The sequence below is a fragment of the Ambystoma mexicanum genome, chromosome 11 (assembly GCF_040938575.1).
Source record: "Ambystoma mexicanum isolate Mex_15411 chromosome 11, UKY_AmexF1_1, whole genome shotgun sequence".
Lineage (NCBI taxonomy): Eukaryota > Metazoa > Chordata > Amphibia > Caudata > Ambystomatidae > Ambystoma > Ambystoma mexicanum.
The window spans coordinates 186,088,217-186,107,000 of NC_090934.1; the positions used below are offsets into that span (position 1 = coordinate 186,088,217).

General features: G+C 47.8%; 1 protein-coding gene across 25 annotated transcripts in view; it reads right to left on the reverse strand.

Annotated features, from left to right (window-relative positions):
- LOC138503201 (mucin-2-like) overlaps positions 1-18,784 on the reverse strand; it is a 1,598,433-nt gene that overhangs the window by 1,246,836 nt on the left and 332,813 nt on the right. For all 25 annotated transcript variants that reach the window (XM_069622774.1, XM_069622776.1, XM_069622767.1 and 22 more), the window contains one exon: positions 15,551-15,616. In XM_069622774.1, the coding sequence (XP_069478875.1) occupies positions 15,551-15,616 (66 nt within the window). The remainder of the gene's footprint in view (positions 1-15,550; positions 15,617-18,784) is intronic.

Consider the following 18,784-nt stretch of genomic DNA (forward strand, 5'->3'; position numbering starts at 1 on the left):
TGTTTGTGCGACGTAGGCGATTTTTCCCCTTTTTTTAATAGCACCTGCTCGAAAGGAATGGAAGGGGAGGGTAGGAAAGCTCGATGGGAACCCAGAAAGGCAGTTTCAGGGAGTCCCGGCAGGGTCCCTGTCCCTTCCAGGAGGGTAAAGCTGTAATTCAGCCCAGCCAGAGCTCTAGGATGGTCGAGGGTGATGTCCCCAGCCTTGGGCGCCTGTCTCCCATGTGAGTCGACCATCCCCAAGTCCACAGGAGGTTTCAGGGAGCCTCCGCAGGGTCCCAATCCCTCTCTGAAGGCAAAAACTGTAACGCGGCATGGCCAGAGCTCTAGGGCAGCTGGGGGTGCTGCACCCAGCCTTGGGAGTCTGCCTTGCACGTGGGTCATCGGACGACCCGGCAGGGTCTCCGTCCCTCCCAGGAAGGAAAAGATGTAACACAGCATGGCAAAAGCTCCAGGACAGCCAGGGGTGCTGCCGCTGGGCTTGGGCGCCTGTCTCCCATGTGGGTTGACCATCCCCAAGTCCAGCAACAGTCCCAGGGAGCCCCGGCCAGGTCCCAATCCTTCCCGGAAGGAAGAGCTGTAACGCAACCCGGTCAGACGTCTAGGAAGACCAGGGGAGCTTCCCCCGGGCTTGGGCATCTGCCTTGCATGTGTGTCGACCGCCCCGGCCCATCGGCGGTCATATGGCGACACAGCAGGCTCCCCGCCCCTCGCCGGAGGGAAAAGTTCCAACGTGGCTCGGCCAGGGATACAGGAAGGCCAGCGGTGCTGCGACGGGCAACGGGCCAAACCGCCCCCAGCCCCAAAATCCTTTCTCTGGTGGCCAAGTGCTCCTTTCTGCTTCCCAGGGCTGGAGAAATTGGGCCCAGAAAGGAGGTGCCCCTCTGTGGGGCGATTCCTGAGAGGACTGGCCCTAGGGACTGGGCCAGCCCCCTGATGCCCCCAGGTCTTTCACTAACAATGTAGTGGAATGTTTTGCCTTCCTTGGGGGCAAATGGGTGCAAACTGCACCCATCTGCCCCCAAAGAAGCCAAAATAACATTGTTTGGGAGGTGGGGGGACAGTTTGACCTGGGGGACACCGCCAAAATCAATTTCGTAGTGGTCTAGTGCTCCTTTCTGCTTCCCAAGGGTGGAAAAATGATACCAGACCCTCACTTTGCCCCCCCTGGGAAGCAAAAAGGATCTGCCCCTCCTTGGGGGTGGGGTGGTGTTGAGGAGGGCTGGCCCACAGGCATGGGTCTAGCCCCCTAATGCCCTCAAGTCTGCCCCGAATATTTTTTTATTTTATTTTGCCTTCCTTGGAGGCAAATGGGGCAAAACAGAACCCATCTGCCCCCAGAGAAGGCAAAACATTGTGCCACCCTTTTTTGGTGGGGGTCTGCTTGGCTTGGAGGGGCACCCCCAAAATCAATTCCCTGGTGGCCCAGTGCTCTTTTCTGCTTCCTAGGGTTGGCAAAATGGGACAAGATCCTCACTTTGCCCCCCACCCCCAGGAAGGCAAAAAGGATCTGCTTCTCCTTGAAAGCGGGGTACCTGAGAGGGGGTGAGGACCTGTTTGACTTGGGAGGGAGGGGGCCCAATCCCAAAACAATTCCCTGGTGGTCCAGTGGGGGATTGCTGGTCGAGGATCGAACAATCCTCGACCAGCAGTCTGCTTGTGTCAGGGCTATTGGGAAAGGGGAGAGTCTCCCCTTCCCAACGAGCCCTCAGGTGGTGATATCAGGCAGAAAATGCCCTTGCAGGACGCAAATGCGTCTCTGCTAAATTTACATGCTGAAGCTGTAAATTTCATTTCCTAATGATGTCGGTGCACGTAGCATGCGCCAACGTCATCACGGCTACCCCGCGGCTCCCAGGCACTCCCCTTCACTGCCTGGGGGTCAGAGGAATCGAGGGAGCAGCAGGGGGGGCGATCCACGCCCCCAAAGGTAAGCAGTGTGGAGGACGAGGTGTCTTATCCCCGCACTGGAAAAGTAGTGCGGAGGAAGAGAAACCTTGTCCTCCACACTTAAGGGGTTAATTACCTATTTGTACTCTGAGCTCCATTGCCCGTCTTTTCTCGTGGATATGTATGTACCAGCTTTATAACACAGTGCATGCCACCGAGGCGGGTGAAGGCAGAAGCACCAACACTATCAAAAATAAAGGGTACCTGAGAAACTAACGGTCCTCCAGGTAAGAACAAGATATATACAAAAATGTTACCCACGGGTGATCGCACGCTCTATAAATTTCAATAACATAACTTAACACAAATGGACCGTAGAGTCGAGGATGGCAAGAGGCTAATCACTAAAAGTTACAAAAAAATATATGTATTTCAAGTTGAACAATCATTTAGTGGTACTGGACCCACATATGTTTACATTAAGTACTTACATTAAAGTATACATCAAAACTCCAATCAATCCCCTCCATCAAGCATACACACTCAATCATTCATACACATCTACTATTACTCCACATTAGATATCGGTTTCATACTACATATGTGTCATGATGCCTACCTCTAAGGAGCCAGGCCGGGCCCAGCAACCCCAGAGGCAGACATCATTTTCCCCAGGGAAGTCTCAGCGGGCCCAAGTCGGGCCCCTTTGGACTCAGTCCTGGCGCCTTAGGCGCCAGGCTCATAGCGGACCCCAGTCCTGGCGCCTTGGGCGCCAGGCTCATAGAAGAGGATATGTGTTTAAGTGCTTGGGTGCACACTTACCTGATGCAGACCTTGCTGCTTCATCCAGGCCCTCTTGAGGCCTGAATGGGACTATTTAACCTGTAGGACTACTTCACCACCCGGGTGTGGTCGGGGAAGGATACATACCTGATTGGTGGAAGGATACATACCAGGAACTTCTTCCAAGGCTATTTAAACCCCACCCGAACAGCCACACATGCTTCGCGTTGTTCTGCACCTAGCAGCTGGACGCTCACCGTGTCAGCTCCTGCATCCTGACTTCAGCCACGCCTGCCAGCACCCTGGAACACCTGCAAGGGGAGAAAGGAAGAGAATAGGAGAAGAAAAGCCCTTACCTGCTAAATCTGCATCCCGGAGTCATTTCTCCAACGGCCCTGAAAAGGAAGACATCATTTTAAAGGCATTTCGTTTCGATCGCTGCAGCGCTGCATTTTACTCACCTTTGCAAGGCGCTTCCATCTTCAGCAGCGATCTTCCGGATTCAGCTACGCCCCGGCGCCTAGAGGAAAAAAGACAAGAACAAAGGTGAGAGGGAGAAAAGGAATAAGGAAAGCTCAGTTTCCTTTTAAGTCTTACCTGTTGGATTATTCCCACTGCATTTCGGGTCCTGCCGCTTCCTGGCATCTCCGGACCCCGGCCCCTATGGGGAAAAAAGACAAAGACATTGAATGAGCGAATGCAAAGACATTACCTGAGCGCTCATCCAGAACTGTTTCACTTCGGGTCGGCGCCATATCTCCGGCACTCCGAACCCCGGCCCCTAAGGGGAAAAAGACATAAGCATTAGCGCTTGCTGCAATTAGACAACGAACATTATTATTAAGCTTGAACTTTTGAACAGAACTTTTACAGCGCCTTACCTGAACAGTCAAGCTTACCTGAACTCCCATCAATCCTCAATCCAGTGAAGTAACTGGGTTTCAACGCACCCCTGCATCAGAAGCAGGATGGAGAGCTCATCCTTCCAAACCCTAAGGTGAGGCTTCACGGGGAATCGTGGAGGAGGTATCGTGGAGGGTTGGAAGGGAGTGGGAGGCTTGAGCATTGTTCCACAGTTGGTAATACTCCCTTTTCACGCACAGGAGGGTATCCAACGAGCCAGGGAAGCCAGAATAGAGGGGCCCTTCCTGTCCATCTTCAGAGTTCTGCGCCTTCGACGCCGCGCCTCTGTGGGAACCAGGTGAGCGTTACAGAACGCGAAGCCTTACCACAATTTCCCACCTGGGCGCTATGGAGACTTCCGAGACAGATCAGCTGGCCCATCTTTTAGGGGAATTATGGGCAGAAGTGCACTCAGCCCGCCAGGAGACTAATGCTCTCAGAAGGGAACTAATCCTATCCAAGGAAAGAACTGATGATCTGGCCAAAAGGTTATTGCAGGGCTAGGCAGAGCACACTCCTTTACCTGTTTCCGGAGATATTTCTACAACAATGGGTTCGAATAACCCGGTACAAATCAATCTACCTGGACACATGCCTTTGGCCCCGCCGGAACGTTTTGCGGGGGATCCCAAGAAATATGCCGTTTTTATGAACCAATGTCATTTACACTTTTTATGCAGGCCCGGGGCCTTCCCCAACGACCAGACCAAAGTAGCCTTTGTACTATCTTACCTCAGTGGCTGTGCTGCCGATTGGTCTATTCCATTGGTAAATCAGGATGATCCCATTCTCCGGGATTTCCAGGGCTTCCAGGCCAGCATGGAAAGATTGTTCGCTCGACACTCGCAGGGACAGGCCCTTGACAACGAACTGCTATCCTTACGACAAGGTAATCAGGATCTTTTGTCCTATATCGCCACCTTTAATAGACTAGTTGTGGAAACCGGATGGCCTGAAAATAAAAGGATCACATTGTTTCATCGAGGCCTGCGCGGAGAGCTTAAAGATGTTATAGCTCAGATAGTAGATCCACCCCAGGCCTGCGCAGACTACATAGACTTAGTGGTTCAACTTGATCACAGACTTCAAAATAGAAAAGCAGATCGGCTCAAGTATGAAACCAGAGTACCTATCAAGACCCACGTTAACTCCAAGAGTACTGACGTTTCCGAACCTATGCAAATTGGCAGTGTTAAAGGACCATTAACGCAGAAGGAACGAGAGAGAAGGCGACAAATGCAACTTTGTCTGTATTGCGGAACTTCCGGTCACTTTCTTCAAAGTTGTCCAGTTAAACCACCCAAGAAGGTGGTTGGAGCCACTGATAACGAGTTATTGACACCTGGTTCGGGAAACGACCTAGCCCGACAAGCGTAGGGGTCCGCTTGCCGAGCTTGAAAACAAACTCTTTGACCTCGCATTTTGTCATGCCAATGGTGCTTGTGAACCCAAAACAGCCTCAGCAGTTGCATGCTATAAAAGCATACATAGACAGTGGAGCTATTGGAAATTACATAGACCTTGAATTGGCTTCCAGGATTAAGCTTCCTCTCCGCCCGAAAGTAGCCCAAGATGTAATTACTACAGTTGATGGAACCGAAATAGCCTCAGGGCCTGTAACGCATTCCACAGTTGAAATCACTCTGGTGGGTCAGGACGGACAATATGGAAGCAATCGTGTTTGATGTGATCAAGGCCCCACAATTTCAAGTACTTCTTGGAATCCCTTGGTTAGAAACACATAATCCGAGAATAGACTGGCGAGCAAAGAAGATAACTTTTCCTGATTGTGAACCAACCTGTTACCCAAGGAATCCAGCTATGGGTCTAGCCTCTGTAACTTCCACCCCTGTACAGCTACCATCTGAATACCAAGAATTCCAAGACGTTTTTCAGAAAGAGCAGGCTAACACCTTACCTCCCCATTGATCTTACGATTGCCAAATCGACTTGGTACCCAATGCACAACTACCTTGTAGTAGGATTTATGCTCTTACTGAACCTGAGAACCTGCATTTGCGCCAGTATTTGGATCAATACCTGGCCAATGGTTTCATTCGCCCATCAATGTCACCAGTCTCTTCCGCTTTGTTCTTCGTACCTAAAAAGGAAGGAGACCTTAGGGCCTGTATTGACTACCGCGCCCTAAATCATATAACGATTAAGAATCGTTACCCTTTGCCCCTGATACCTGAGCTTATCGACCAAGTAAAAGATGCTCGTGTGTACACCAAGCTAGATCTCCGAGGAGCTTACCACCTGGTACGTATAAAAGAGGGCGACGAGTGGAAGACTGCATTCCGCATCAAATTTGGGCTCTTCGAATATCAAGTAATGCCCTTCGGTTTGTGCAACGCACCTGCCGCCTTTCAGTACTTCATGAATGATGTTCTTCGGGAACTTATCGATGTTTGTGTCATCGTTTATATTGACGACATCCTGGTGTATTCCTCCTCAGAATCTGATCACAGAAACCATGTTAGGGCAGTTCTTGAGAAATTGCGCCAGCACAAATTATTTGCCAAGCTCGAAAAATGCGTTTTTCATACCACAGAAGTGGAGTTTCTCGGATTCATCCTGACACCTCAAGGAATCCGAATGGACTCGCGGAAAGTGGACGCCATTCTCAAATGGCCATCTCCTAGCTCTGTGAAGGGAGTGCAAAGCATGCTTGGCTTTGCCAATTTCTATCGAAGGTTCATCCCGGAATTTTCTCGAACTGTTCAACCCATCACAGCTCTCCTAAAGAAAAACAAACGCTTTGAATGGACTCTTGAGGCTGAACAAGCCTTTCAGGACCTGAAAACCAAATTCACCTCTGCACCTGTATTGAAGCACCCGCGCCCAGATCTCCCTTACATCGTGGAAACCGATGCATCCAGTTCGGCCATGGGAGCTGTCCTGTCGCAAAGAGACCCAGAAACTAACCAACTGCACCCTGTAGCCTTTTGGTCCAGTTAATTCTCTCCACCTGAACTCAATTACGCAATTACCGACAAAGAACTACTGGCTATTAAATCAGCTTTCAAGGCTTGGCGTCACTATCTTCTCGGTGCAAGACACACCATCACCGTAATTACGGACCACAGAAATTTGCAGTATTTAAAGACGGCCAAAGCTCAATCTTCGCGACAACTCCGATGGGCTTTATTCTTTGCGGAATTTGATTTTGTAATTACCTATCGCCCTGGCTGCAAGAATGGTAAGGCAGATGCCTTATCCCGGATAGGCATGGAAGAACCCAATTCGAGTTTAGAACCTGTGCCAATCATACCGGAACAAAGAATTCTGGGCTTGACTTCATTGCAAACCATTGAGGACATCCAAGCTCAAGTAAAACAGCTTTTTGACTCTTCTGCCTTACTGGAATGGAGTCAAAAGGGTCCTCACTACACCGTTAAGGATGATTTACTTTACTTCCAAGAGCGGTTATTTCTGCCAAGTAAAGAATTGCAGGAACTTGTCATTACCCGTCATCATGAATCATTAATGGAAGGACACCCCGGTATCGCGAAAACAGAAGAAAAGATCAAACGCCACTTCTGGTGGCCTTCTTGGAGAAAAGACAAAGTCATTTGTGTTGTCTTGCGGAATCTGTGCCCAAAATAAGAGTCAAAAGAAAAGGCCAGCCGGCCTACTTCAACCTTTGGACATTCCACCAGCACTTTGGCACACCTTGTCAATGGACTTTATAACTGACCTGCCTCCTTGTGGTGGTTACAACACGATTCTCGTAATAGTGGATCTATTCTCCAAAATGGCCCATTTTATCCCTTTAAAAGGATTGCCGTCAGCTTCGACCTTGGCCAAGGAATTTATGGAAAATATAGTGCGGTTACATGGTTTCCCTTCCATATTAGTCTCAGACCGTGGAAGTCAATTTATCTCCCACTTTTGGAAGAAATGTTGCCAACTAGCACAAATAGACGTGCGGTTATCCACCAGCCACCACCCCCAGACCGACGGACAAACCGAGAGAACCAATCAGACTCTCGAGCAATATCTGCGGTGCATGTTACACCAATCCGAGTTGAATTGGAAGGACATCCTTTGGATTGCAGAATATGCATACAACAATTCAGTGCATTCTGGAACCGGACAGACTCCTTTTTATACCCTGTATGGTCACCATCCTCGGACCTCTGACCTAGATCCACCTCTGACCCTGGAGATGCCTGCAGTAAATCACCTACATTCCACAATAACCCAAGCCTTCAAAGAAGCTACAACCCACTTACAGCAAGCCAAGAAAAAGTATAAAGAAAACACTGATTTGCACCGAAGTAAAACTCCTCCTTACCAAGTAGGAGATCAGGTATGGCTAGCAACTAAACATCTACCCCTCAAGGGTCAGCAAACTTTTAATCCCAGATTCATTGGGCCTTACCCCATCAAAGCTATTATCAACCCAGTGGCCTTTAAACTCGATTTACCATCCAACATGCGGATTCATCCCGTTTTTCACGCATCTCTTCTAAAACCAGTACAACCTGGAACCAGACTGTCTGAGCCCCCAGGCCCTGTCCAAATTGATGGAGAATTAGAATTCGAAGTGAAAGCCATTTTAGATTCCAAGATAGTTAAGTCGAAACTCTTCTATCTTGTTGATTGGAAAGGATATGGACCTCAGGAAAGATCTTGGGAACCCAGTAACTATGTTCACGCACCACGATTAATTCAAAGATTCCATCGAAGATTCCCGCACAAACCAAAACCCCCGGAGGAAAAGACCTTGGGAGGGGCCTTGAGGGGGGGTACTGTCATGATGCCTACCTCTAAGGAGCCAGGCCGGGCCCAGCAACCCCAGAGGCAGACATCATTTTTCCCCAGGGAAGTCTCAGCGGGCCCAAGTCGGGGCCCTTTGGACTCAGTCCTGGCGCCTTAGGCGCCAGGCTCATAGCGCACCCCAGTCCTGGCGCCTTAGGCGCCAGGCTCATAGAAGAGGATATGTGTTTAAGTGCTTGGGTGCACACTTACCTGATGCAGACCTTGCTGCTTCATCCAGGCCCTCTTGAGGCCTGAATGGGACTACTTAACCTGTAGGACTACTTCACCACCCGGGTGTGGTCGGGGAAGGATACATACCTGATTGGTGGAAGGATACATACCAGGAACTTCTTCCAAGGCTATTTAAACCCCACCCGAACAGCCACACATGCTTCGCGTTGTTCTGCACCTAGCAGCTGGACGCTCACCGTGTCAGCTCCTGCATCCTGACTTCAGCCACGCCTGCCAGCACCCTGGAACACCTGCAAGGGGAGAAAGGAAGAGAATAGGAGAAGAAAAGCCCTTACCTGCTAAATCTGCATCCCGGAGTCATTTCTCCAACGGCCCTGAAAAGGAAGACATCATTTTAAAGGCATTTCGTTTCGATCGCTGCAGCGCTGCATTTTACTCACCTTTGCAAGGCGCTTCCATCTTCAGCAGCGATCTTCCGGATTCAGCTACGCCCCGGCGCCTAGAGGAAAAAAGACAAGAACAAAGGTGAGAGGGAGAAAAGGAATAAGGAAAGCTCAGTTTCCTTTTAAGTCTTACCTGTTGGATTATTCCCACTGCATTTCGGGTCCTGCCGCTTCCTGGCATCTCCGGACCCCGGCCCCTATGGGGAAAAAAGACAACGACCCAGGCGGTAAGTTACCGCCTGGGCCGTGACTTTACCACCATGGCGTAAACTATGTTTACGCCATGATGGTTGGCGGACTTACCGCCCCATTCCGACCTTGGCGGGGCGGTAAGTCCCCAATCCCCATTTACCCTTCCCCATTCCCATTTTTGCCCCATAGGGCATAATGGGAGTGGGGAAGGCGTTAATTACGCCACCGTAAATTACGGTGGCGTAATTAACTCCATGGTCCCTTAGCGCCATGGATTTTAACACCTGCTTTTAGCAGGTGTTAAAAGCGCCATGGCGCTAAGGGACCTCGTACTCAGGCGGTAAGGGTCGGCGCTTTTAACGCTGCCGTTAACCCCTTACCGCCTGGGTCGTAATGAGGCCCAAAGACATTGAATGAGCAAATGCAAAGACATTACCTGAGCGCTCATCCAGAACTGTTTCACTTCGGGTCGGCGCCATATCTCCGGCACTCCGAACCCCGGCCCCTAAGGGGAAAAAGACATAAGCATTAGCGCTTGCTGCAATTAGACAACGAACATTATTATTAAGCTTGAACTTTTGAACAGAACTTTTACAGCGCCTTACCTGAACAGTCAAGCTTACCTGAACTCCCATCAATCCTCAATCCAGTGAAGTAACTGGGTTTCAACGCGCCCCTGCATCAGAAGCAGGATGGAGAGCTCATCCTTCCAAACCCTAAGGTGAGGCTTCACGGGGAATCGTGGAGGAGGTATCGTGGAGGGTTGGAAGGGAGTGGGAGGCTTGAGCATTGTTCCACAGTTGGTAATACTCCCTTTTCACGCACAGGACGGTATCCAACGAGCCAGGGAAGCCAGAATAGAGGGGCCCTTCCTGTCCATCTTCAGAGTTCTGCGCCTTCGACGCCGCGCCTCCGTGGGAACCAGGTGAGCGTTACAATATGGCCATATAACAAATTATTCCCAACACATTTTTAACACCCCTTTCTTGTGCAAATGTGACTATCTGTTCTGCAACAGATAGTACTATTCGAGACGTGTTTCAGTTGGTTTCTCTGGGCTTCCAAATATAGCCCTCTCTTTTCCCAACCTTCTTCAGCACGGAAGTTGAGCACTCATTGTGCCTTCTGGGTACATGGAATGGGAGACATCATCTCCAACTTGAATCTTGGAGGTGGTACAAAACTGTGGTTCAACTCCTAAATGCTAGGGCGACTTGTTTGCTTCTCAGCCAAGCCTTTTACCTTCTATGAAGGACGATAACGAACTGTGCCACCTTGTGTTCTTGTTTTGTTTGTAACTTTTAGTGATTAGCCTCTTGCCATCTTCGCCTCTACAGCCCTTTTTATATATATCTTATTCAGAAGCCCCAACACTCCTGGTGCAAATATTTCTTCATGCTTTCAGCACTTTACTCTAACTGGAGGTATACACATTTTCTGTTCAGCAGTCTGTTCAGGAAAAAACGGCAGTAATGTTGCAGCAATTCCATTACCACTGCATTACCGCACCGCCGTACTATGAGTTTGGTGGTAAGGTCGTGGATAAACCTCCAGCAAAGAGCTTGGGCGAAATATTAAAGCCCCTCCACTGAAACTGTTCACCAGCTGCCACTGAGGTCATGTAATCCGTCATTACATCAAACCCCTCTGAACGTGGAACTTCATTCAGCCTATGGGATACGAATGTGTGAATTGTGAAGCAGAAAGTTACTGAAAGGGGTAACAATGCTGGCAGGGGAGGGCTATTGGATATGCTGGAGTTTTCTACGAAATTCACATAAAATTCCTTTGCATACAGTGATTCTAAAGGGCATTATTTACTTTGTTCACTGTTTAGCCTGAACACTTGTAGTTGGGGCTGTCAAGGAACGGGCTGGGAAATCTTGGAATGAACTATCCTTGTGAGAAGGGACATATATCTCATGCACAGCTAAATTCCTGTTGAAAGACTTTCAGACACTTAATGATAAAATGGAGAAGGGACTAATTGCTCCAGTTTAATTGGGGGAATGCATGTGCAAGCCGAGTTGCTCTCTTACTTGGCTTAGGATATGGTCATGAGTGCATAGGTACTGCACTTTCATGCATGTAAGGGACGGGAAGACTGATATTGTTCATTAAACCAAGGTGCTTGGTCTTCCCGTTTGGGAAGAGAAAAACCTTTCAAAGATGAATTGGAGATGGAACATGTTCACAAGCAAAATAAACATGCAGGAACCATCAGAAGAGGCTCTCGCTATCATGCTCAAAAGACGAGGGAGGAAACCTCTGCTAGGCCTCGCTACCTGTCTATGGTGGGTGGTGGTAAGTCTGTCTTCAAGGTGAAGCATAGTAGGCCTCCGATCTCCAGGCATGAGGCCACTCCTACCAAGCAGCATCACTCCTGACTGTGTCAGGGTCCCTCGAGTAGGGGCGAGGCCTTTGCTGTTTGCTCAGGCTTAGGAAACAAGGGCCTTCATCTCACAGGTGTCGGACATTTTTCAGCAAGGATACTATTTGGAGTTTTTGGGTCCACCGGGAGAAAAGGTAGCAACTCCTTAACAGAGAAGCATGTTGAAGCAAGCAGCCTTTCAAATAGAAATTCAGGCTCTGATTCTCAAGGAGACCATCATGAGGGTCCCCACGAATCAGCACGGCTGTGGCCGTTACTCCATTGTCTTCTTGGTCCCACAAGTTTCGTGGGGTTTTTGGCTTCACATCAACCTGAAGGGAGTTATTCAATTCCTTCGGAAGTTCACCTTCAAGATGGAAACCTTGCAGAGGATTAGCCACCTGGTGGCTCATGCAAATTGGTTGGCTTCTTTGGACAGCCTCAATGCCTATCTCCAAGTCCCAATTCACTTTACATCATTCCAATTTATGAGGTTCACAGTGGGGCAGGACCACTTTGACTGCTGTGTGCTGCCTTTCAGGCTACATTCTGCTCTGAAAGTTTTCACCAATGTGCTAGCATCTCTGGTGGGTCTCCTGCACAAGGAGCGGACACTCGTATACCCGTACCTTGAGGATTGGCTGATTCAGAGGTCAACCTGTCTGGTGGTGGAGAAGAGTGTGAAAAGGACTTGCAAGCTGTTGACAGACTTTGAGATCCTGATCAATCGGAAAAAATCAAGATTGATCCAGTTTGAGAGGTTACACTTCATCAGCAATATGTTTCTCATGGTGATAGGTAGAGCACGCCACCGGAAGGACCGGACGATGTAGCTCAGGTAGGCTGCGAAGCAAGTGTGCATTTGTCCCTAGGCTGCAGCCTGGTTGTGACTGAGAGTCTAGGGTCTGATGGCATCAACAATTTTAGTCACCCTTTGGGTAAGCCTACATCTAAGGCCCCTTCTTTTTCACTTGTACAGATAGGTGATTCCTGGTTTTCTGGACCTCGATGCTCAGGTCCCCATGTCAGAGAATGTTCTAAGGCAATTGCAGTGGTCGTTGGATCCATCAAACCTTGTAAAGGGGTTTCCCCTGGTCTCGCCTCCTAAAATAGTCATTATGACAGATGACAGCAGGAAGGACTGGAGGACCTTTTAGGGCCCTCATTCTACAAGCGACACTGCACTCAGACAGAACAGGCAATGGGCCTCATTCTGAGTATGTGGTATGCTGGCGGTACAGCCGCCAGGATACCTGCATTTGATACTTACCTTTACCGGCACTCGGCCAGGCAGATTTGCTGCCGGATTATGAGTGCCGGCGGGGCGGTGTAAATCCCCATTAATGGAGTCCCATAGGACTCCCTGAGCGGATTTGCCATCATTACTGCCACAGCAATGCGGTAATGGTGCCCTTTTGGGCCGGTAGGGCACCTGGCTTACCTCCAGCTTTTAACTGGAAGTAAGCCAGGTGCCCCCCCGGCAAACCCGTAGTCGGGCGGTCCGGTAAAGTGCCGGCATCCACGGATACCAGCACTTTTTTACCGGACCGCCAAACTCAGATTGAGGCCCAATGTCTTGAATTTCAGGGAGTTGGAGGATATTTATCCGCATTATTGCACTTCATTCCAATGATTATAAATGCTCCATTCTCATCAGGACCGACAACACTTCAGCCCTAGTGTATGTCATTCACCGGGAGGGGGGGGGGAGTCCAGTCCTTTGGAGAAAATTGCAAGAAAGCTGGGTCTCAGAGCAGAGGCCAATCTCCTAGATGTGAGGGCAGTCCACATCCAAGGGGTAGTGACCTTTCAGGCTGATCTGGGGAGCAGATCTTTTCATCCTCCTTAGAATGGTGCCTGATCAAGTGGGCATTCAAGGTGATCACCCGCAAGTTGTGGCGGCCCACGAAAGACATGTTTGTGTCGTCCTCTATTTTAAATGTATTTATTTATTTCTAACCTGCCGAAACCTGCAGGCATCAGGGTGCACAAAAATACAGCAGTACAAACATCCACGACAGGACAATGCAGATGTCTCAGAAAGCCCTATAGTAAAACACCCTTCAGCTGAAAAGCAAAGTTTTCACGGATTTGCGGAATGAGAGCAGATCGGCTTCCTGCCGCAACTCCAAAGGCAGGGAGTTCCAAAAAGACCTACCTAGACCATCTATCCACCTAAATCTAGGGTAGCATAGTGTTGCTCGAACGTAAAGTCATCTTTGGGTCATAAATGACCAGTCTGTCCCTCAAATATGTCAGGGCTTTACCTTAGAGGCACTTATGAACCAACGTAACTTCCTTGAATTTGAATTCAAATTTGAAATTGAATAGCAAATGTATAGCCCTCCTAAGAGTAGAGATGTGATCTCTCCGAGAAACCACTCTTATAATGTGTACAGCATCGTGCTACTGGACCTGGAGTTTGTCAAGACACCCTTTATTAGCACCCATTAGGAGGGCATTACAATAGTCGAGCCTCGACAAAATAATAGCTTGGGATATGGTGATACATTTTTCTTCTGAAATAAAAGGTTTTATGTGCAGAGCAGCCTAAGGTAGTATTGGCTGTTTTTTGTCATCTGGTTGACATGTGCTTCTGCACTGAGAGAGGAATCCAGGTAGACGCCCAAGGATTTTACTTGCCAAAGTATGCACATGCTGCCATCCTCGATATTAAAACTAGAATATCTGGAGTCTAGTTTAGCTCGGGCTTGGGATGAGCCAAAAATCTGCTGAAGTTTTGGTTGGAGTTGGGGATTGATGCTGGGTAGGGCAGAATCCTTCACAAGTAAATACTGGAACGAGAAAGAGTAGGACTACAAGTGATGAAAATTACCTGTAAATAAACCAGGCATTCCAGACCATTACATTTGCACCAACATTGTTCTGCTGTCTTGACTCATTGTGGCCCTGTCTTTCTTGGGGAATAGAGAGCATGGAATTCGTCATCATGTGTGGAAGCCATACAGAAAAAGCACCTGTTTATTCTTAAAGTGTACCTAGTCATTAGACAATCTTGAGTTTTAAAGCATTTCTGTCTGGCTCGGCAGGGCCTGCAATGCTACTAAATTCAGGCTCTTCATCCACAGTTCCTAGTCAAATGTTGGTGTTATTTTCAATCGAAAAGCTTGAATATGGCTTCTAATATTTCCTGCTTATAACAATCCAATTCATGCGTGGACTTGCAATGTATGCGCCCCATGCTGGAACACAGACCTTTTCTTCCAAATGCTTTCCCTCATATGCATGTCTTTATGATGAGCTCTGAAGCAGAGAGGCTATGTGAGTGCTTGTGGGGCCCAGGTCTCACCCTTTCATCACTGGATGACCCGGGGGGGGGCCTCTGACTTACCCTTTCCTCCATTGCTTCCCTCAGGGATGAGGTTGCTCTGATCCCCCCCCTACTTCACCATGCACTGGAGGCTTTGAACTTACAGACGTCCCACCACCCCGTGGGATAAACAGCTAACAGGGCATGGGAAACATGGACTGCCTTTCAGGCACTCATCCTCCCTGAGAGGTGTATGGTCTTCAGGGTGCATTGAGCAGAGCTGCGAGACCTTATATCAGGACTCACTAGGAAAAAAGGGCTAGTGAACCTGTTCAGAAAAGCAAAAAGGGCAGGGGGCTCAGCACCAGAGCTGCAGCGTAACACTTTCTGGCCAGCAAAGCACTAACATCCTTTTATTGTTGCAATGATAATGTTTTTTTCTGTGCACTGACCTCCATCAGTCCCTTCTTCTACAACTCGACCAGAGACACCATGAACATTGTCATCCTATTTCCTCCTCCAGCTATGCCATAATAGTTCCACCACTATTCCATCCAGCTCTGAGTACCCAGCCATTGCTCCATATTGACAGCCACGCTGTCAATATGGAGCAATGGCTGGGTGCCTAACCGTCTCAGGGGATCCAAGGTCCAATGCCCACTCAGTTGCCTCCACCATCCATCATTTACATCTCTGCCACCATGAACTATCAGGACAACTATGAAGGGTAATCTGTTACCTGGAGTCGATGCTGTAGTTAAAATTCCTCTTGCTGTTGTCATCGCCGTCGTCGTTATTTCTGGTGCTGTAGAAATGGTGAAATGACCACTCATTAGTTCCCCGGTTGGAATACACCTTGAGAAAATGTATCTATCACCATTTTATCTTTTCCATAACATTTCATAGATCAATTGCCAAATTGATTCTGGGAATGGGTCGTTTTGATAGTGACCATCAAATATATGTGAATCAGAGGAAGATAGAGTGAGCTAGGGCTGTGAGTGGGCCACACATTATTAGGGACCCTCGCTTCCTTGGCGCAGCATGAGAGAGACTCACTTGATGCATAAGCAAATGCAAGATAGATTCACCTGTAAATACCTTCTGCAGGGCTGGGACCATCACTCAATGTTGCATATATTTCCCTGTAATATCTATGGATCTTGATGTGACCCCTGGTCCTCGCACCCTACACTGTTAGTAAAAATGAACAACCTCTTCTTGCTTCATTATTCCAATTATGAAATACTAATGGCTAAAGATATATTTCCAAACTCACCCTTGACAATTAAAAAAGTCACACAGATTTCAAAAAATGATTTGGTATGTGCTCATGAATTAAGAAATACATTAATGCACATATTCAATATTGAAGCATTTCCAAGTATACATTGTGTAAGCTGTAAGCATGCAAAGGGGAACACACCAGTGACCATATTCATACTTAAACAAATGAAATCAGCCTTCTTCCTTTTGGATTCAGACCCTAGCAGCAAGTAGCCACTTGACATGAATGAACCTTTGAACATTTTGTGTTTTTTTTAATGTACACTTCTAGATTTGTGGTGTTTTAGTAGCAGCCTGACTTCCATATTTACTACCAGTAAGACATATGAATTTTGGCGAAAGGGGACCTACAAATGAGTAAAATAAATGGTTTCTGCCAGGGAGAAATAGGAACCTTGCCATTGTTAAATGTGCAATGATTCGGCTATCAAGAGGTGAGGGTATACAGTTTGTGGTGGATTCTGCTTCATTTGTTAGAAGGCCAGAAAACTGGGAGCACTTGAAATATGTTACCATGGTCTGTAAATGTGTTTTGAAAAGTGTTTGCAAAAATTAAAATGTTAGAGAATAAACTTCAAGCCATAAAAATAAACGGAAGCAAATAAGGAGACATTTAGTTTGTACCCCCTTTTGCTGACAGTATTGGGTGTGAGGACCAGGAGTGGTATACAGCGCTGCAGACTATTCACATGAAATGCTCGAAGGTGCAGCTCAGCCATACACACCTCGTAATGCCATGCAGACTTCACTGTGGTGTGTTTTTAACTCACTGCTGGTTCTAACAAAGTGTCCACAATCGCTCTCCAGAATGATAATGGTGGATCAGTAATGGTACCATTAAGCGTTCTCATGAAAGAGGCAGCTTGAGCATGATCAAAGTGATACGGTCCATACACATAGGAGATACAGTATTGGAAAATTGGTTTACATAAATGAAATACAAAGTATTAGCTGCCATAGCATTAAAATATCAAATGGTGAAATAGGGACTCGGAATAAATGGTTAGCAGGATCCAGGTAGAAGGGAAATCACAAAAATAATTGTATGTGGGGGCAAGGTACACTTGTTGGCCTTAAAAATCAAAGTAAGAATCCCTGTGTCCAATCTTTGCAGCAAAACGCATTGGTGTTTAACACCTCATTAAGCTCCTTGGCTAGAAGTGTTATGAATTCCTTTATTCAGATAAATGACGGCAGCACTTTATCCCACAGTGGACTTGGATTGCTTTTTATGAACGCCCAGTGCTACTCTACACAGACTGAGAATCACAATGGAGAACTGAATGCTGTGCTATTGAGATTTGTAATTACATTACAAATAGAGCACTGCAAATTGTTGTTATGGGCCTCATTACGGGTTGGACAGTAAGTGGTAAAAGTGCTGGTAACTGAATTACTGCCACTTTGACCACTCTGCCAAATTAGGGATTTCCATTAACTCGTCTCTAATTCCGCCAGCGGCATTAAGTTCAGCAAATTTACTGCCAAAAATACAGTGCAGTTGCCGCCACCTAAAAGGAGTCGCTAACCTGGAAATACAGCATCTCCTGCTGTACATTAAGATGCAGAGGCAGGAACAGCACCAAAGATCACATGGAGCAGAGAGGCAGAGGCAACGCCATGCAAGGCGAGCTGCCATTCCCCGAGTCAGGCCATCGCCCTGAGCACTAGCAGATGGTCAGGTCATAATCTGTACAGGCTCAACAGGGAAACCTTTGCTAGGCTATTCTCCCTGATCAACCATGACATCCAGAGCAGAATCATCATCCAAACTGCCTTATAACCACGGCTCAAGCTCAAGTCTGTGCTGCCTTTCCTGGCCAAAGACATCTACCAGCACACTATGGGCATGCTTCATGGCCCGTCACAGCTCACATTTTCAATTGTGCTTGGGCAGGTGCTGGATGCACTCCTGCGGCATGCACCCCAGCACTTCTCCCTGCCCATCACCGTGGAACAGATAAATGACACAATGGCAGAATTTTACCTGCCAGCTCACATGCCCAATGTTACGGTAGCCCTGGACTGCACCAATGTGGCCTTGTTGGCCCCCCATGCAGTGGTTCCATTCCCTGAATGTACAGGTGTCCTGTGATGCAGACCTCACCATCACACACTGCTGCACCCTCTTTTCTGATTCCACCCATGACGCCATGGTCCTGCGTAACAACACACTTCCTGATGTAAGGAAATCATGGTGGCAACAGTAAAGACAGACACAATTGATCACAGTTCAGGGGTGTTTATTAAACTGTAAATGCGGGTTGGAAAAATGCCTAATATAAGCCTAAATCCTAGATGGGAGCAAGCTACAACAATCACATAATAATAAGGCAGTCCTAGTGGTGTCTTGTCAAATAATCAAATAAAAGGGCCTATACTAAGAAAAACCTATTACCAATCCTTATGCTAAATACAAACAAAGAGTGTGTGATAGGATTCACAGCCAAGAAAGAAGGGTTCACAAATAATAAGTCAGAATGCGGTAGTCCGGTCTCCCTTCCCCACATTTTGATCTCAGGAGAAGGTAGAACTTCCCAGACCTTTCATTTTCACGACCTGCCGTCCATTCTATCAGGCAGGTTAGTTTTTTTTCTTGACACTCATGGGTGTCACCATTTTTTCTGTGTTGTTGTCTACTTATTCAGTTCTAGTGTTGTGAGCACTGAGATTGCTATTTAGTAAA